This window comes from Pyrus communis, chromosome 13 (genome assembly GCF_963583255.1).
Source record: "Pyrus communis chromosome 13, drPyrComm1.1, whole genome shotgun sequence".
Lineage (NCBI taxonomy): Eukaryota > Viridiplantae > Streptophyta > Magnoliopsida > Rosales > Rosaceae > Pyrus > Pyrus communis.
Window position 1 is genome coordinate 23,736,905 of NC_084815.1, and position 19,996 is coordinate 23,756,900.

General features: G+C 38.0%; 3 protein-coding genes across 5 annotated transcripts; 2 read left to right on the top strand and 1 right to left on the bottom strand.

The window, feature by feature from the left end:
* Positions 1-512: 512 nt before the first annotated feature.
* On the top strand, positions 513-5,590 carry LOC137713087 (uncharacterized). Of its 3 annotated transcripts, XM_068452340.1 has the most exons (4): positions 1,876-2,217; positions 3,154-3,278; positions 3,740-4,674; positions 5,170-5,590. In XM_068452340.1, exons 3-4 carry the CDS (start codon positions 3,791-3,793, stop codon positions 5,381-5,383), a joined length of 1,098 nt encoding a protein of 365 aa, XP_068308441.1. In that variant the 5' UTR covers positions 1,876-2,217; positions 3,154-3,278; positions 3,740-3,790; the 3' UTR covers positions 5,384-5,590. The 3 variants fall into 3 exon arrangements, 2 of the variants coding, with proteins under 2 accessions (XP_068308439.1, XP_068308441.1); XM_068452338.1 differs by lacking the exon at positions 3,154-3,278 and having other exon boundaries at positions 1,768-2,217; XR_011065274.1 differs by lacking the exons at positions 3,740-4,674; positions 5,170-5,590 and having other exon boundaries at positions 513-2,217; positions 3,154-3,279.
* An 816-nt stretch (positions 5,591-6,406) lies between these two features.
* On the top strand, positions 6,407-9,738 carry LOC137713866 (replication protein A 70 kDa DNA-binding subunit B-like). The gene is made up of 12 exons (XM_068453219.1): positions 6,407-6,597; positions 6,821-6,967; positions 7,057-7,212; positions 7,308-7,485; positions 7,602-7,872; positions 7,953-8,055; positions 8,143-8,267; positions 8,377-8,455; positions 8,553-8,697; positions 8,820-8,980; positions 9,075-9,195; positions 9,303-9,738. Exons 1-12 carry the CDS (start codon positions 6,467-6,469, stop codon positions 9,498-9,500), a joined length of 1,815 nt encoding a protein of 604 aa, XP_068309320.1. The 5' UTR covers positions 6,407-6,466; the 3' UTR covers positions 9,501-9,738.
* A 5,027-nt stretch (positions 9,739-14,765) lies between these two features.
* On the bottom strand, positions 14,766-18,954 carry LOC137712960 (glycerophosphodiester phosphodiesterase GDPD6-like). The gene is made up of 8 exons (XM_068452172.1): positions 18,757-18,954; positions 17,674-17,855; positions 17,425-17,608; positions 17,107-17,181; positions 16,580-16,689; positions 16,248-16,466; positions 15,977-16,132; positions 14,766-15,280 (listed from the first exon to the last, which is right to left on the bottom strand). Exons 1-8 carry the CDS (start codon positions 18,770-18,772, stop codon positions 15,041-15,043), a joined length of 1,182 nt encoding a protein of 393 aa, XP_068308273.1. The 5' UTR covers positions 18,773-18,954; the 3' UTR covers positions 14,766-15,040.
* Between the last annotated feature and the right edge of the window lie 1,042 nt (positions 18,955-19,996).

Below are 19,996 nucleotides of genomic sequence, written 5' to 3' on the forward strand. Positions count from 1 at the left end.
AGATCCTCCTGACCGGACAACAGGGGTCGTTGAATTTTGATCCAACAGCTGCAATTATTATAATTTTTAGAGGGATTCTCCGTTTATAGTCGTTGAATCAAAATCCAACAGTCCGTATTGTCTGATCAAGAGGATCCCAAGACATTGCCTCGGAAAGGATCCAATTCAAAGAAATCAACTAATCACAGGAAAATTGGTAAAATATTAATGTCATTGTTTAAAAAAAGGTCGTGCTATTCATACGTTTATGTTTATTCTCATACCTACAAAATTAATGGGCTAAAATTAACAATAGTGTATATGAAGTAAGAAAATGGTGATAGTACTTTCTTTTAAAAAATGGTTAATTTATTCAATTAATAACGAAAATTAAAAAAGTATGTGAGAAATAAAAATAGTTGTATGATATCACACTTCTTAAAAAAAATAAAAAATAAAAAGTAAAACTCAAAGAGATGTGCGGCTAAGATTGTTTCCCCAACGCCGTCGACCAGACCAAGCAGTTCTTTCACCGAAACACCTGCGAAACAGTTCTCAGCCTCGACCAAATCTCAAATCCGAAATCCCAAAATCCGCCCCAAGATCCGAAATTGATCCGATTGTCGAACACCCAATGGCCCAAAACCCAAGACCCACAACAGTTCTCGAATCCCTGGGCGAAGAACTGATCAGAATCATCTCTCCGGTCTCCGTCTGTATGCTGCTGGTGGTCCTTCTGGTCACTGTCCTCACCGACGACGCTTCATCCTCGTCGGAGACGGTGACCTCAATCGCCACCATTGCGTACGACGAGACCGCCTCGGACTCCTCCTGGGACAAATTCGTAGGTGCCCTCTTAAACTCCCTCGTTTTTGTCGCCGTCGTCACTGTCGTCACGTTCGTTCTGGTGCTCCTTTTTTACCTGAGATGCACCAGGTTCCTCAAAATCTACATGGGTTTTTCGTCTTTTGTTGTTCTGGGTTTCATGGGCGGAGAAATCGCCCTGTTTCTGATTCAGGACTTTACTGTTCCGGTCGATTCGATTACGTTTGTTTTGGTGTTGTTCAATTTTGCTGTTGTTGGGGTTTTGGCGGTGTTCATGTCGAAAATGGCGATTTTCGTGACGCAGGGGTATTTGGTTGTGATTGGAATGCTGGTTGCTTATTGGTTTACGTTGTTGCCTGAGTGGACAACTTGGGTGCTGTTGGTTGCCATGGCATTGTATGATCTTGCCGCGGTTTTGTTGCCGGTCGGGCCGTTGAGGTTATTGGTGGAGCTGGCAATCTCTAGGGATGAGGAGATTCCGGCTCTTGTTTACGAGGCCAGGCCCGTGACTCCTCATGATTCTCAGGGTGCTGTGGGTGAGAGGAGGGTTTGGAGAGATAGGAGAAATGAGAATTCGAGTATTGGGAATGAGAATCCGAATTCAAATTCGAATCTTGGTGAGTTTGGCAATGTTGATAATGATTCGAGTTTGGTTAGAGCCGAAGAGGGGCGGATTCCAGATAGGGATCAAGAGCTATCTGCCCCATTACTCGAGCATGTAGCGAATGTTCAGCCTCGCAGGCAGGAAGATGTTGTGGCGAGTGAAAGTTTGCTGCTTGAGGGCATCGGATTGGGGTCCTCAGGTTCAATCAAGCTGGGATTGGGAGACTTCATCTTCTACAGTGTTTTAGTCGGGAGGGCGGCAATGTATGATTTTATGACGGTGTATGCGTGTTTTCTTGCCATCATAGGTGGCCTTGGAGTTACTCTTATACTGTTAGCTGTGTATCAGAAAGCTTTGCCAGCTCTTCCCGTGTCAATAATGCTCGGCGTACTGTTTTATGTATTGACACGGCTCTTACTCGAAGTTTTCGTTGTACAATGTTCTTTGAACCTCATTATGTTCTAGAAGTGGAAGTTTTATAGCCAAAGATTGATAGGCAGCTGCAGAATGTATATGAAGCATGGGAGCATACTGCATGACACCGATGATTTCTCGTTGCAACTGGTATATTTCTTTTCTGTGAACTGGCTGCACGTCTGGATCTATATTGTTTCGTGAAGTTCATTTCAAATAGGGTTAGATTGTGGTTTTGAAGATCCATTGGAGTCCAACACCTGCAAAGTTGGGAGAAGGGAGGATGCTGTATGGATCGGAGCCTCGGAGGAAGCCCGAACGTCTACATTTGTTTGTACCAAGAATATCAAATCTTCGATTGTTTGTTTCAGCTGGATTCAGTTGCATATCGAAAGGTATTGCATTCTCCACGCCCCCTGTATCGATGTTTATATTGATATTAATCTCGAGCTTTCTTGTGTATTTATGAATTTTTCATTCCAAATAGGCTTAATGCTTCGTATTAGCACATCAAATTCAATTCCACTTTGCACCCTAGCATTCTACCTAGCACATAATAAACAAAATAAACCTTACCTTAAATTGAATTTGTATTCGTATTAAAATGACCGCACACATTACTCTTTCGGGGACAAGAACATAGCCAGAACGGAGTTTGATCGTTCAGAACATCATCGGAATGACCAACATTAATATAAAGAATTTTGTGGCACGGCGAATGTTCCATGAATAGTAGGTTTTATGATTGTTTTTGTACAACTTTGAAAAACCGACTAAAAACCGTGAGTAATTTTCTCGAATTGTTTTTGTGAAGCACCTGATTGTTGGATTTTGCCAAAAACTTTCCGCATAAGCATTGTTTAGTGAATTTTTGGACTGAAAAACGTAAAAATATTATAGAAAATACTAGCGGGTACTATAACATAGCCAAATCAACTTTAGGGCGACCGTTACACTCAAAATATTTCCCTATACGACGTTGTTAGAGGAGATATAGTTGTGTCTATTTGCCCTAACTCCGATGAGGACGAAAAGGCTTAGCCCACTCTCCTCTCCCTTAATGTAAATAATATCGCTTGTTCAAAAAAAACAAAAAAAAATCCGACGAGGATGAAAAGGGAAAATACAGCCTTGGATTGCAAGAAATTAGTAAAGATGGGGACGCGCAATGGAAAGTTGAGAGAGAAAGAAACCCCTAAGTCTAAGCAGGGCCTTATATTTTTCATCTGGTTTCTCTCTCATCCCCTCTGTCCATTTCATTTTTCGGTTTTGTTTTTTCGTTTTTCGATTTTATTATTTTCTCGATTTTCAGTCTTACCCGTTACTCATAGGTTGCCGTCGACGCGAAACTGAGGCGGCTGATTTTCAGGCCGGTAAGGAATCATCATCGATTTTCCGAAGGCCGGAAGGTTGGCAGTCTCCCTGAGGGCACGTTCATTGGCATTTGGTTTTGCATGTAAGCTTAGTTATTTCTAATGTGTGTTTTCTCATTTGATATTATGAGTCTTGTTATACAATCATGAATTCAAATTTCATGAACGACAATTGTTAAGATATTTCTGTTAATCATGTTGAGCATACAATTGGAATTTTCAATTCGGAACACATGTATGAATTTATTCGAATCTTAGGGGGCAACGATCTTAGAATGCATTGTGATTTATGTTTCATATCGAATCAATGAATTCAAGGTTTTATGTCGGTAACAGAAAACCGAAAACTAAAAGCGAAATGGTTACTAGGAGAGCTTGCCTTTTTTGCACAATTTGAGTTGCAAATATCACGAAGAAGCTCTTCATGATCATTCATTCCATATGAAATTCAGTCCCTTAACTTTCGATTAGGTTTATTTGAGATTTTTAACGTATAACAGCGGATTGGTAACCTTATGTTTCTGTTTCGTTTTTCGATTCACAGGAATCTGATGGTTTTGGACTGCCGGAGGCAGAACCAAGACAATTTTTAGTTATGGAATCTGCAGATGATAGAACAAGGTTAAGCACTGCAGCTACAACTCCATGTGAAGTTGATAATGCGGCCAAAGGATTAGGCAGCAGATCAGGCGGATTAGGCTTCTCTGATCAGTTGAATGAGTTGAGGACAGATCCAATTACCGCTCCAGGAGAAGCTAATATTTCTACTGTAAGAGAAAGATTAAGTAACTCTCAGGTATCTGATTGTAATGAAGCCTTTGAATTGGGTGCAAATGCAACCCGTGCCGAGGATTTTGCCGCCTGCGCGGCCACAGATGCTGCGCAGAATGTGCAGCCTACTGATAGACTAGAAGGATCACATTCTCAACCAGCAGATGATGCAAACGATTCAGCAACACAATCTCCGCCTATGCAGATGATGGAGCGGCCAGGCGACCCTGCCTCCTCACCGTATAGGATTCCGGATTATGTGTTTGCTAGGAACAAATCAACAGCCCCATTGGAATGGAGCACTGAATCCAATGAGTCCTTGTTCAGCATTCAGATGGGAAATACGAGTTTTACCAGAGACCAGTTTAACTGGTTGTGTAAATCTGGTGAATTGGGTTTACCTGGTGAGGTAAATTACTTGCCTGGTGGTCCATGCAACATTGACTTCACAAGCAACCAGCCTCCGGCTAAGCAAACTGCACAATCAGCGGAGAATGCTTCCAATAAGTTAAGCACGGTGGTGGAGGAGCCGAGTCTGATGAGGGTAACTGAAGAGAAAGCTGCGGAAACCATGAGAGAAGTTCTAAGGGAAAATGCAGTGAATCATGAGAAAGAGAAGTCAACCACCGCCCGTGAGGGCGGCAAGTATCACTCGGCTCGCCTCTCTCATGCTTCGGATGGAAGTACAAGATCTTTTGCATTCCCAATGTAAGTTGCTGCCTTCCCATCTTAGTAAAATTTAAGGTTAAAACATATTTTTGATCAATGTAGTGTTCACAAAGTTACACTCGCCACTGCATTTTGAGTTGCGTCGAATCAGGTCCTTGTAGTTTGCAAACTGTTCTGACTTAAGGACATTTGTCAACTTACGTTGATTTCTTGTCCAAAATCCGTCAAATTTACTCTCCTCTGTGTCGCGTATGTGACGGATTGGGACAAGAAATTAACGGAAGTTGATGAGCGTCCTCGTGTTGGAACAAGTTGCAAACTACAGGGACCAAACGACACAGTCCACAATACCGGGACAATGTAGAACGTTGTCAAAACTACAAGGACTGAAATCGTGTCTCAGACAATGGCGGAAATAGCCTTAAATGCGCCGTTCAAACAATCTCACCGGAACAAAACCCTACTTGCAACTACGTACTTTTGCACGTTTGCATGTTTGAGCAAACATCTGAACCTTGTTTTTGTTCCATGAAGATTGTTAGGGGACATAAATGTTTCGCTACGGGGAGAAGGAACGAAACACAAGCACCAATCGGGGTCAACGCGAACGTCGCAGCGAGAATCGCAGCCGCAAACACCAAAAGAAACACCGAATGCGTCGTCTCCGGCCTCAAAACCAACCCCAATTGTACCCAAGTGCGGCTGGGGGCTGTCTTGCTTCTCTTGTTGCCCATCATGCTGTACTTAGAAAAAGTTCTTAACATTTTCTCTCCTTGGAGTTGTATGCGAGGTTAATATGTTTTTTTTTTCTTTTCAGAATTTATGTTAGATTAATTAAATTAATTATTTAGGTATTTCCAATAGGGAATGTAAATATTTGATCCATGGTAATGCAAGACGTCGCCATGTTCCATTTTTTTGTGTTCTTTTATTGCAATTATTAGGTGGAATGAGGTTGGGGAGTTCGAAACTATTACAATAATTTTTACAATAATTTAGGGGATAGAGATTTTTGAATTCGAGACGCAGGGATAAAAACTCAACACTGTACTCACTAGCATATTGGAATTGGACCACATGTTCATACCATCAGTGTTTAAAATATCGATATAAGAATATGACCAGTTGTTTTTTACGGAAATTTGGTTGAGTAAATCAACTAATTCAGGTTTAATCAAAATTAGAGAAAAATTTCTCAAAAAAATTCAAAAGTTTAAAATTTGCAGTGTTCCGGAAAAATATATGTAGTTAATTCGTATATATCATCGATATATTGAATTTTCTATTTGTATTTCACCCTATTTCCATGTCGACCCTTGATTTTTCGAATATTCCGACAAAAATATTGACAATTTCGTGGACAAAATGATTTACCGTGGAAAAATTCAAGGGATCACTTCCATTGATTTTCATTGACAGAAATTAAAATAAGGAGTTATGATAATTTCAGAGATCATTTTAGCTATAACGTCAAACTCAAATAACGTCGTGGATCCAGTTGTTTACAAGGCCCGCAGTTTTATAGTCCAACTCCAATCCAAAGCCGTTAGCCCAAAAACAATGGGAGGATAAAATGGTAAAAGAACGAAACGATATCGAACGCGCGAGGGCACCAAGTCAACAAAAGTCAAACCAAAAAACCCACCAAAGCTAAATTCGCGCCAAAAAATGATTTAAAAAAACCACGAAAATCTCCCGCCGAAATAAAAACCCCTTAAAAACTCACAACGCACACAGAGACTCTCATATCGTATCTCGCCACCTCCATCCACCTCCATCATTTCTAGAGAGAGAAACAAGAGAGAGAGAGAGAGAGAGAGAGAGAGAGGGAATGGCGAAGTTAATGCCGACCCCAGATGCGATTTCAACCATCTTGGCGAACAAGTCGCCGGACGAGTCGGTTGAGCTGCCGGAGATAGTGGTCCAGGTCTCCGATCTTATCCCTAGGGGAAAATCTTTCATGTGAGCTTTGCTTTCTCTGTTTGTTCTTCCCTTTTCTCCCTTTCTTTTCTTTGTGGGTTTTTATTTAGGGTTTTCAAAAATCCCTTTTTAGATCTAGATCTGGTTGCTGTCTTCTTTTTTTGGGAATTTAAGTTTTGGGTTTTGTAAAATGAGTCTTGATTAGTTTGGAACGTGGAAATTTTGGGTGTGATCGAGCTTTTGTGTTTGTAATATGGTGTTCTAGGTTTACTGCTACTGATGGAAATGCGAAGCTAAAGGGGATGCTTTCCTCGAGGCTGGGTCCCCAGGTCACATCTGGGGAGATTCAGAATCTGGGTCTCATTCGCGTTCTCGGTTATTCTGTTAATTTCAATCCAAACTTGTCTGAAAAGTAAGCGTTTCGATTCGATTCCCTATGTCTGTCCCTCTTTTGAAATATTGTGAATGTAAGTGTTGATGTTTTTGCTTTGCTGTTTTCAGTTATCTGCTTGTAACAAAATGTGATGTAGTTTCGGCTGCACTTGAGGCGGAGGTGAAAAATGAGGTGAAAAAAGAAGATGTTGGGATTATCTTGAAGCCCAAGCAAGAAATGGCATCGAAATCTGTTGCCCAAATTGTGCATGAGCAGGCTGGGAAGTAAGTGGTTTCGTTTTGCTGCCAATCAGTTGTGACTATTTGAATTTATGATTGTGTATGTGTTGATAGTTTGATTTTGTATGAATTGATTCCAGTATGGCTCCGTCTGCGAGAATGGCTATGACACGAAGGGTTCACCCGCTTGTTTCCTTGAACCCTTACCAAGGAATTTGGACCATAAAGGTTCGTGTTACAAGCAAGGGTACGATGCGTACATACAAGAACGCTAGAGGTGAAGGTTACGTCTTCAATGTGGAGTTAACAGATGAAGATGTAAGCCAAAGACTCGTTTGATTTTGTTGGCGTTCTTCCAGTTTCCCAATTCTAATTGCTTAATGTATACAGTGTGGTGATTCTTATGTAATGTAAATTTGTTTGTGTTTGTTTAGGGAACACAAATTCAAGCAACAATGTTTAATGAAGCTGCAAAGAAGTTCTTTGAAAAGTTTGAGTTAGGAAAGGTTTATTACATTTCAAAGGGGTCTCTGAGGGTTGCTAACAAGCAGTTTAAGACAGTGCAAAATGATTATGAAATGACATTAAATGAGTATTCTGAGGTGGAAGAAGCTAGCAATGAAGCGGCTTTTGTTCCCGAAACAAAATTCAATTTTGTTCCAGTTGACATGTTGGGTCCCCATGTTAATGGAAAGGAGCTTGTGGGTAAGCAACCCACTCCCAGAATCTGTTTTCGATGTGTGTTTTCTGTTTTCTCAATTGCTCATGTCTGATTCATGTCCCAGATGTTATTGGAGTTGTTCAAAATGTGTCTCCTACAATGAGCATTAGAAGGAAGATCAACAATGAGAGTATTCCAAAGCGTGATATCACCATTGCTGATGATACGTAAGCTTACAACACTTGTCGAGTAGCTGACTACACTTTTCCATATGTTAATGCTGTGTATTGAAACAATTTGTATTTGAACTGCAGGAAGAAGACAGTTGTGGTTGCTTTGTGGGGTGAGCTTGCAACTAGTGTAGGCCAGCAATTGCTTGACATTGCTGATCAATCTCCCATAGTCGCTATCAAGTCCCTCAAAGTTGGAGACTTCCAAGGTAGCCTAAAAGTTCATACAATAACATCACAACGAATTTATGCATTCTTGAAAAACAAACAACTATCAAAGTTCCCGTTTTTGATGTACTCTTTTATATATTGTTGCAGGTGTATCATTGTCAACACTGAGCAGGAGCACAATATTGGTAAATCCAGAGTCACCTGAAGCAAAGAAGTTGCGGTCCTGGTAAGTTATTCTTCATCAGGATTTTACCGTAATTTTATCTCCATACGATTAAGTTTTCTCATAGCTGAAATAATGATAAAATTGACTTGATTGGCAGGTATGATTCTGAAGGTAGAGGTGCTTCATTGGCCTCTGTTGGCTCTGGTATGAGCCCATTAGCCAAGAGTGGAGGAAGGTCCATGTACTCTGACAGAGTCACCCTGTCTCATATATCCGAGGACCCGTCCTTGGGTGAGGATAAGGTATATTTACAATATCTACAGCTCTTAATTGCATATGAATCTTCAGTTAAGTAAATTTTGCAGTCTCAAAACTAATTAGTGAATTGTGATTGAACTGAATATTTTGTTTTGGTCATATGCAGCCTGTTTTTTTCAGTGTTAAAGCATTCATAAGTTCGATCAGGCCTGATCAGGCAATGTGGTACCGTGCTTGCAAAACTTGCAACAAGAAGGTGACTGAAGCTATTGGTTCTGGATACTGGTGTGAAGGGTGCCAGAAAAATGATGAAGAATGCAGTTTAAGGTAAAATACAGTTCGATATTTCATGACAAGGATGCTATTGGTGTTTGAATACAGATTCCCAACTTCTCTTATATCCATTTTGTTCTCTTTCCAGGTATATATCAGTTGCAAGAGTTACTGATGTAAGTGGGGAAACATATCTTTCGCTGTTCAATGACGAAGCTGAGAGTGTCATCGGGTGCTCTGCAGATGAACTGGACAGATTGAAATCACAGGTATATGTTTACAATTCACTTCAGTGTGCTTATTACACATGATTAACTCAACCATGAAAAAATAGCAGCTGGTTTCTAATTTTTGAAACTTTTACATTTTGTTTCAGGACGGAGACGACAATAAATTCCAACAAAAACTGAAAGAAGCAACTTGGGTTCCTCATCTTTTTAGGGTCAGTGTTACCCTGAATGAGTACAATAACGAGAAGCGGAAGAGGATAACTGCCAGGGCTGTTGCTCCGGTTGATTTTGCTGCTGAATCGAGGTTTTTGCTTGAAGAGATATCGAAGATGAAGGCCTCATAAGTTAATGGTATAGAAGGATGGTGAAGAATGAAATGGGTGTCTAGGCAGATGTAACTTTAATCTCTTTGATTTAGGGTTCTGCATGTTTGGGGAAGGGCAGTTGGGATTAATTGCAGATGTTGGTTCTAAACACCATGAAAAATGCCTGATAGTGTTGATCTAGTTGTATAGATGCACTTCTTTTATAATCCTTTATTCCTTTGTGTGATTCACATTTTTCTATGGATGCTGATAAGTTCACCGAATGATTTACTGATGGTAATTTAATCCGTCAAATCCGATCTCCGCAAGTAATCGATCTGAATGATTTGTTTTCAGGCATAAAATTTTGGGTATTTTACGGTTATAGGTAATCGTCGGTTAAATTTTTTGGTTTCGGATTTGGTTATGGTTATTGGGGTATCCCCTAAATCCATAACCGGAAATGAATCATTTCATCTATGAATAAAAAAATATAAATATTTATTATATGGAAAGGGGGTTGTTAATAATCATGCATTATTATATATGAAATTAATTATCTACTTTTATATCATTAATAATAGGAATTATATGCTTATAATTTTCAAGAGTGTAAATGTTTTTTAGGAAAACTAATGAAAAGGGTTTGAAAACTTTAAGTTTTAACTATAAGAACAAAATAAAGGGTAAAGTAAATAATACAAGGATTGACTTTTTAATGTAAAAATGTGGTTTTTCCTTAAAATGAACAGTACCGCGGGCTTTTCATTAAAACTCCCATGTTTTTTAGTAATATAAAATTTTAATATTACTTATTGGATGCATTGTATCAATTGAATTAATAATACCAATTTATTTAATATCTTTTTTTTTTTTTAATATTCTTCATTTAGTTAATAATATAAATATCATAATGGGGAAAACCATTCCCCGATCAAAAATCCGTCACCTAATGGGTTCGGTTATAGGGAAAACTTGTTCGGGGATTCTACGGGTTCGGGAAAAATAAATGGGTTCGGGTATGAGGATTAGGGATAGGCAAATACCCATTGGTTATGGGTAACCGCAGTTATCCGGCCACTTAAATTTGACGGTTACGGTTATGGGTAACGTTTAGATAAATAAACAACCCGTGAAATTTAAATGGGTGATTATGGGTGTTATGTGACATCCCACATCGCCCAGGGGAGTGATCCTTAAATGTATATTCCCATCCCTACCTAGCACGAGGCCTTTTGGGAGCTCACTGGCTTCGGGTTCCATGGGAATTCCGAAGTTAAGCGAGTAGCGCGCGAGAGCATTCCCAGGATGGGTGACCCATCGGGAAGTTCTCGTGTGAGTTCCCAGAAACAAAACCGTGAGGGCGTGGTTGGGGCCCAAAGCGGACAATATCGTGCTACGGTGGTGGAGCGGGCCCGGGAAGTGGTGCCCCCAGGCCGGGATGTGACAATTTGGTATCAGAGCCTAACCTTGGTCGTGGGTGTGCCGACGAGGACGTCGGGCCCCTAAGGGGGGTGGATTGTGACATCCCACATCGCCCAGGGGAGTGATCCTTAAATGTATATTCCCATCCCTACCTAGTACGAGGCCTTTTGGGAGCTCACTGGCTTCGGGTTCCGTAGGAACTCCGAAGTTAAGCGAGAAGGGGGCTAGAGCAATCACATGATGGGTGACCCACTGGGAAGTTGCTCGTGAGTTCCCAAAAATAAAACCGTGAGGGAATGGTAAGCCCAAAGCGGACAATATCGTGCTACGGTGGTGGAGCGGGCCCGGGAAGTGATCCGCCCGGGCAGGGATGTGACAATTGGTATCAGAGCCAATCCCTGGCAGGAAATGTGCCGACGAGGACGTTGGGCCCCTAAGGGGGGTGGATTGTGACATCCCACATCGCCCAGGGGAGTGATCCTTAAATGTATATTCCCATCCCTACCTAGCACGAGGCCTTTTGGGAGCTCACTGGCTTCGGGTTCCGTAGGAACTCCGAAGTTAAGCGAGAAAGGGGCTAGAGCAATCCCATGATGGGTGACCCATTGGGAAGTTGCTCGTGAGTTCCCAAAAACAAAACCGTGAGGGAATGGTAAGCCCAAAGCGGACAATATCGTGCTACGGTGGTGGAGCGGGCCCGGGAAGTGATCCGTCTCGGGCCGGGATGTGACATGTTACCTGCGGTTATTTAACCGTTTATTTTAATATATGTAAAACTAAAAATAAAAAAAAATAAAAAAAGTTTCTAACTAGGTTTAGTATCCCGGTATATATTTGGTTATAAAGGGTCATATAATATATATATATATATATATATATATATATATATATATATATATATATTAATGCCTCACTTGAGAGAAAAATATAGTTGATAGAAAGGACTAATGTTTAATATATGTGATTGAATGTGCTAAAACATTAAAGTGTTTGACAATTTTGTTTTTGAGTCTTTTGGAGTTTTGATCAATTCAAGATAATGATTACCTTAAGCATTTAGAAACATGTTGTTATTAAATGATGCGTACCTGTATATATTTTTTTATATATACATGAATAGAACTCCATGTGTCAGCGCTTTTTGTTGTTAGGTTGATACTTTGTATTGTGATTACTATTTTACTCTACTATAGCTATTCAATGGAAAAAGAAAAAAAAAAGAAAATGATACGATCGGTACTTTGTTAGCAATTCTCTTTGAAAATAATCGCTACAAAGATAGCGACTCCTAGTAGAAAAAGTCGCTATCTTCATACCGATCCATACCTTTTCAATTTTTTTTTTTCAGTTTTTTTTTTTTTTTTTTTTTTTTTTAAATTTTATTTAGGTCCATGAATAGTTATTTTTTTATTTAGGTCCATGAATAGAACTCCATGTGTCAGCGCTTTTTGTTGTTAGGTTGATACTTTGTATTGTGATTATTATTTTACTCTACTATAGCTATTCAATGAAAAAAGAAAAAAAAAGAAAATGATACGATCGGTACTTTGTGAGCAATTCTTTTTGAAAAGAATCGCTACAAAGATAGCGACTTCTATTAGAACAAGTCGCTATCTTCATACCGATCCATACCTTTTCAATTTTTTTTTTTTTAATTTTATTAATGTTTATTTTATTTCTCTTACCATAACAACAAACTATCATATTCGTGTTTTTCAAAATATATTTTTTCAAGAGTCCGAATTAGATGATTGGGTGTATTTGGTGGAAGAGATCCAGAAAGGATCCCTTTCCCAATTTTATGGCCTAACTATTAGTTTAGTCCAATTTTTAGTTATTTTTTTATTTAGGTCCATGAATAGAACTCCATGTGTCAGCGCTTTTTGTTGTTAGGTTGATACTTTGTATTGTGATTACTATTTTACTCTACTATAGCTATTCAATGGAAAAAGAAAAAAAAAAGAAAATGATACGATCGGTACTTTGTTTGCAATTCTCTTTGAAAAGAATCGCTACGAAGATAGCGACTACTAGGAGAACAAGTCGCTATCTTCATACCGATCCCTACCTTTTCAAATTTTTTTTTTCAGTTTTTTTTTTAATTTTTAATTTTATTAATGTTTATTTTATTTCTCTTACCATAACAACAAACTATCATATTTGTGTTTTTCAAAATATATTTTTTCCGTGCAAAATATATTATAATTCATTTTTAAACGCTTGTAATCAATGATTTAAAACCTAAATTTAAATATATTTTTCTATTTTCTCACTTTAAGAATCAATAAAAAATAGTTTCAAGACCTAATAATCGGTATGATCACATCCAAAGGTTTTGCATAAAAAACAGTGTGCTATAAGCCAAAGTTAGAGTCATTCTATTCGCACCACATATTTCCTAAAATTAATTTAGGACATTTCCAAAATTTCGGACACCTATAAATCTCTTGGGGGCCCTCGCTATTAGCTATATTATTTTTCTATTTTTTTTTTCAACTCAGGTACCCTATTAGTCGGCATAAACCCAGATTTCAACTGATCTTTTACAATCTAAACTACCTATTATATAAGTACTTTTACAGTCTAAACTACATGTCATATAAGTACTTGTACAAGCTAAACTACATATCATATTATAATATTAGTCGGCATAAACTTAGATTTCAACTGATCTTTTATAATCTAAACTATCTATTATATAAGTATTTTTACAGTCTGAACTACCTGCCATATAAGTACTTGTACAAGAACTACCTATCATGGTGGAATAAGTAATTTTACATGATTCTAACAGTAAGATGTAGGCCTCCATCTTAGTAATGTTAAAAGCCCCTGAAGCTAACACAATCAATGTCAAAAGCCTCTTGAGCAATTACTTACATAAGACAATCAACGTATAATGCTCACGAATCATGTAGACTAGAATCATGTAACAAATACCAGCAAAAATGAAGCTTACTGTTGTAAATGACTCAAAGAAAACATGTAAAATTACTTATAGTTCTCATAGTTTCATGCGAATTCAAATTCAAATTTGGATACTAATCTGCATGAATCGCGAGGAAAATTCAAAATAAGAGTCGGATAGAGTTTTTGATGAAATGACGAGATTTGATGAGTAACCTTTTTTTTTTTAATACAACGATATATTTTGCACTAAAAAAGACGAGAGTTTTTTATGAAATGATGAGATTTGATGTGTAATTTAAAGTTCCATGTTAATTCTGGAAGAGTCATGATAAAACATTCAACGACAGTCGGTGCAATTTTGTTTTCAAATTATGGACACTTTAATTGCTCTACTTATTAGACCCTACCTATGACTGTGCAATACATTAGACCCATATCAAAAAATGCGGATCAGGATCCTCTCCTGAGCAAAGGGTGAAGATCCTCCTGACCAAGCCGATCGAGTCGTTGAAATTTTATCCAACGGCTACAAATAGGGGACCTCTAAAAGTTATAATAATTATAACCGTTGGATAAAATTTCAACGGCCCGATGAGCTTGGTCAGGAGGATCCTCAATTAAGGATAGCACATCTGAATCCAATCTGTCCCGTTGCCATCCCTAATTACAAGCGATAATTCTACTCTAAACTAGACTAAAAGGGTGGGTTTGAACCGGGGATGAGACACAATGGGTTGAAGATGAAGATTTTATCACCACTTGTGAAAGACTTGGAAGGTTCTTACGAAAGCACCACTAAGCAGTGAATCTTGCATCTCACCAATAATGGTTTTTTCTCGCGAGTGCAAGTTGGATTGGTAATTATAAGTTTCACCCGAAAATGGTCCAAAAAGTTTCAACATTTGCACACCCAAATCAAATCCGAAGTTAGAAACTCTTAAATTTGATGATTCGAACAATTAGGATTGAACTTGAACGCATATGGAAAATTTCAAAATTCCGAATTGTGATCCAAATATATTGTAAAGTAAACACGAAAAACCGAAGCTCGTGCAGATCATTTTGGATCAACAGTGAAATTTGAAGACGAAATTTCAAAGAATTTCACTGAACTGCTTTAACTTGGCATGATTCTAACTGAACCGAGAAACGAACTTCTCTAAGAGAATTTTACAGGGGTGTGGTCTGCAGAAATTGCACATAGGTTAATAAGACAAAGTGACACCTAAAATGTACTATCGATCTCACGCCTTCTTATAGGGAGAGACCATTGATGCTATTTTGTGCAGTAAACTTGATGCATTCTTGTCATCACTTTCATTGAAGGAGGTCCACTCTTGAAAGTTATGCAGGCTTCCTGTGAAGTCTGTAAAAAGTCCATCGACTCCGATCTCGTTAATCCAGTAATTGTACTCCGCATATGGATCTTGATGAAAGTCCAAGTGCAGGAATGAGTTCTCGTTTCTGTATGTGTAGGGGTGCACCTGCATTGGAATTGAAGGAGAAGTAAGAATACAATTTACAGGAATTACGTCCATGCATCTGAAGCATTCATATTTCAGTAGATAAATCGCAGGAAACCAGATTGACGAGAAAAGGAAAAGTTCTTCAGCATCCCATAGTAAATAGTGGAAACAAATTTTCATGCTGCTGATGTATAACTGGATTTTAGAAAGAAAATTATCAACTCGTTCTCTACTCAAGTCATCAATCCGGTCAATACATTTGTCAAAAGCAACACCTAAGCTATGCAATGTTTGTTTTTGTCGAATCTAAGAGTTGCCTTGAATCATACCATTTAGATTATTATACGCATCCTAGGGTTCCAAGTGACATCATAGCATACAACATCCTAACGAGCTGTCGTGCTTGAACAATTACAAATTGGTTTCTCTTATGGTTATCCATTAACCACACCTCTCAGTAACAGATTAGAAAATTAGACTACAGAGAAACGTCTCTGTTTTTTGGTCATTCAACCTTTTGTGAGTAGGTCCTGTCAGGCATGTCACCGTATTCTGGCTTCCCAAATTATAGCAGAGGCAATCAACACAGTACTATACTAATACAGGACAAAAATGCTATGTCGAAGAAAAAGGACTCATGACCATGACTAGATTTTTTTCATAACCCCGTTACTCCAAATAAATCAGATAAGTCTTAACAGAGAAGAAATCTACCTGTAGGTCACGTGCATGGGCTCTGGCGACCAAATCGGTAGGTGTTTGCAAATAATTGTTTACTACAGGAACTATCGTATCCTTCCACGGTCCAATGCCCACCACATAATCTTTAATGTAGTCAAGGTAAGGATCCGAAGTAATTTCCCAATAGGACTGCACATCATAGATTTGAGGTCAGTTAGTGAGGAATTTAAATACTGAAAAGTCAAAGGAAGAACTATATTGCGTAAGTAGTCCACGGGGAGATAAAACACTAGAAAGAACACACCTGATTAGTGTCTTGGGTTGGAACAGTAACATCGTCAATTAAGAAGATCTTGGGCAAGTCTGTCAGATTTGATATGTATACAAGTGAAGTTGGAGCAAATGACTGGATAAATGCAGGTTGTTTCAACCAATTTTTTGATAGGTATGAACCCTTGTATCCGTACTTATTAAGTGTCTCCACAAATCTGTCCTCGAACCTCTTACCATCTGCCCACTTCACCTGTCATAAATTAAAGCATCAGGCAAGTGTCGTGCAAAAGAGAAAAGATATCTGTCAGAATGCTAATCATGTTCTGTGAAACCATTATTTGTATCAGCTTTCAGGATACTTACATGTTGGTTGATCAATACTGGGTTTTTAATCTCTGGATATATTCCAACAACTCTGGGTGCATCCAGTGCGATTGAAATGAACTCTTCAAAAGTAATAATAGGATATTTTCCTGACGAATGCATCAGAAAATGATATCTCAACCATCCTTTATATTTGCATCTATATAAATGAATACCTTATACTCGGAAATAGAACATATGTTTTTTAATGCAAAAAAATTACGAAAGTGTAGCAATATTTCATATAGCACATTCGACACAACAACATAGGGAACTAGCACCGTGATTCAAATGGTGAGATGACTCATAGGAAAGCTTAAGCAGATGGTCTAACTAAATGCCCAATCAAGCTCAAAACATAAACTAACAATATCGTACTTGCACGATTTTAAGGCCACAAGATAAAGCTATTAGTGGTTAGAAATCTGATGCTGAAATAAGGTCTCTATCATCAAATAGTCAGCAACAGCAAGTAATAAAAGATGCATGCTAAAATTCAGAGTTATGTACCAGAGATAGGAACTCACCATTATATTGTTGATCCCGAAATGGGTATCTCTGCTTCACTCGTAATGACTTCAGTTCTTTTAGTGTAAAATCAACTGTATACCGTTAAAGTAACTTTTAATTTTGCAGTTGGCAATAAACACATCACAAAAAGAAAGATACAGGTATCAGATTTTGGAAGTAGTGGTAAGCTAACAAAACTTATCAGTTGGGTGCTCAAGTATGGTCAATCGTCAGTTAAAAGAGGGATGTACAAAAATACCCATCGACCCAATGTGATCGATAATCAGTTAGACTAACGATTTAAAAAGTGTTGCACGCAAAGGGGCTTCACATACCAGTAAAAAAACCAGTAGTGTTGACCCCTTGAACTTCATAGGTTCTTTTACGATCTGCGAATTCCTTGTGTTCAGCAACATCAGTTGTGTCATCAAGGGTCACATCATGAAAGCATATAAGAACACCATCTTTAGAAGATAGGATATCCGTTTCAATGAAGTCTGCACCCTCTTCAATAGCTCTCTGCAAAAATGAATGTTTTAGTACTCATATACTGAGAACAGCTTTTCATCAAGTGAATGAAGTACCATGTATGCAGCAGCAGTTTCTTCGGGAATCTCTCCATTTGAACCTCGATGAGCAACGTTGTATGGACGATAAGTTTGTAGAGGCTGTCTATTGGTAGCATCAGCTGCTTTACTAGGAAGTGGATAGAATGGCCTTCCAGAACACCCAACAAGGAGCAGTAGGAACACAAAAGGAGCAAAGCCTGTGAAATGCAAAAACACCAAAATTAATATAAATTCTCACAGTATTTTTATTTTTCATGATTTGGAGAATAAACATATACGGAGTCTTAACACTATACATACATACAAACCGAAATCAATGTATCGCCATTTGCCATAGAAACTACTCGGTGCCTTGCCACATTTAGAAACCAATCGCCTCATTCAACTAAAAACGCCTACTTATAAATAGCATTCACATAACAACCTGGCATTATACCTACACATAATTTTCCTAAATTTGGAAACACTCAAGGCAAATTTCCAACTAAAATTCGAACTCCCCAACATGCAAAGGTAGAAAATATCCTCTAAAACCACCAAATTGAATTCAAACAAATCAAATGCAAGCTTCAAACGAATCAAACAGGCCCAATCAAGCAATTGCCACGGGCAAACAAGACAGAAGAGAAAACCAATATCAGAAGCATATCAGCCACCACCTAAAAAATAAAGAATCAAACTTTTTTTTACAAAATTGAACAAAACCCAGTAATCATTCACATAAAATCATTGGAAAACTCACAGGATCAACAATTAAAACTCTAAAAGAAGAGCAAAGATTCAATCTTTGGAGCCAAGTTTGTAGCTTAATTCTACAAAACTGAAGAGAAAAAAAATTAAAACCCAGTAATCATTCACACACAAATATTGCAAAACTCACACGATCAACAATTAAAACTCTAAAAAAGAGCAAAAAAATCATTCTTTGGTTCCAAGTTTGCATTTAATTCCAACAAAATTGCAAAAAAAAAAAAAAAAAAAAAAAAAACCAGTAATCATACACATACAAACATTGAAAAAGTCACACCATCACCAGAAAAAAAAGATGCTAAAATTGGAAGAAAAAATTTAATCGTTGGAGCAACGTTGGCAGCTTACAGTGGGAGGAAGGCATGGCGTTTTCCAAGCTTCTCTCTACCTACTGCGTTTCCTGGGCTTCTTGAAGAACCAAATGAACAAACAAGCTGCAGAGCTTCTCTTCTAAGGTGGTCGAATCGTATGCGGCCGAGGGTTTTATAACAACGAGGGCTCGGAGAATTCGACGCCATGGATCTAGCTGTAAACCAAGAATATTCCCTCCAACAGATGTGATTTCATCGGGAAACTGATTTGGAAGTGACAGATGAGAAATTTGAATATAAGTGGAATATTACGTATTTTTATATAAATTGTGAAAATTTTTATTTTTTAAATTTTTTAAATTTTTAATACATATGTTTTAGAATTTGTATAGTAACATATGGTATCTTATTTTGTGCGATTGCACTGAAAAATCTTTTGCAATACTGCCGTTTGATGACGTGTTGGATTGGAAGATCTGACACGTGGAGGGTGGGATTGGGGAGTTTATTTCGTAGTTTGGATGATTGGATTGCCATGGGATTCTAATTTCTAAACTCAGCGGCCGGTTGGCGTTGACTGAATGGTGATTTGTCGTGTGCGGCTTGATATATATACTACCTTTTGGACATTAACCATGTGAGACGGAGAAGGATTTACCTGACACAGACGGTAAGATAGCAGTGTTTCAAATTTATCATTTTTATTTTGTTATTTATTTTGACTTTTCGACTGATGTGTATGATTGTTTTGTGACATCAGTATGTTAGACCAGAATAACTTGCCTAATTCTATAATGTCATCATTGTATTAATAATTATACGACGTTTATGTGAGAAAGTTAACACATGCAGTAAACCGTAAACGAGTGGTTAATTTGGAATACCACCCTATTTCACGCAAGTACTCTTGTTTGAGATGGGCGATTCTCATAATTTGACATTATTATCTTGTGTGATTAGTGTGTTTATTTTTTCTTTAATACTATGTTCTACGTTCCTAATATAAAATGAAGAAGATATCCACGAAATTAAAAACTCAATCAAGAAGATACAAAACCACGAGATTTTGTTTAAAGGAGTTTAAATGAAAGAGAGCCAAAAAAAATAGAAAATGCAAAGAAGAAGAAGAGAATCCAACTACAAAAATGAAAGTCCTCGAACAAGACATCTTCGGATTAAACACAAAACCAACAAGTTACAAGGTAATCACAAGTCTTCTTGATATCTATGGGTTTGATGTCCACCATAACCAAGACATGATGAACTTTGGATGCAAC

Bases quoted from the DNA above. Each gene is read 5' to 3' on its own strand.
- LOC137713087 (XM_068452338.1), top strand. From the start codon at position 2,113: ATGGATCGGAGCCTCGGAGGAAGCCCGAACGTCTACATTTGTTTGTAC. The intron at 2,218-3,739 runs GTATTGCATTCT...TTCGATTCACAG, and splicing joins ATTCAGTTGCATATCGAAAG to GAATCTGATGGTTTTGGACT. The intron at 4,675-5,169 runs GTAAGTTGCTGC...TGTTCCATGAAG, and splicing joins AGATCTTTTGCATTCCCAAT to ATTGTTAGGGGACATAAATG.
- LOC137713866 (XM_068453219.1), top strand. From the start codon at position 6,467: ATGGCGAAGTTAATGCCGACCCCAGATGCGATTTCAACCATCTTGGCG. The intron at 8,268-8,376 runs GTAGCCTAAAAG...ATATTGTTGCAG, and splicing joins CAAAGTTGGAGACTTCCAAG to GTGTATCATTGTCAACACTG. The intron at 8,456-8,552 runs GTAAGTTATTCT...CTTGATTGGCAG, and splicing joins GCAAAGAAGTTGCGGTCCTG to GTATGATTCTGAAGGTAGAG.
- LOC137712960 (XM_068452172.1), bottom strand. The intron at 17,609-17,673 runs GTACTTCATTCA...TCATTTTTGCAG, and splicing joins AAACTGCTGCTGCATACATG to AGAGCTATTGAAGAGGGTGC. The intron at 15,281-15,976 runs GTAGATTTCTTC...ATTCCAATGCAG, and splicing joins CCCATGCACGTGACCTACAG to GTGCACCCCTACACATACAG.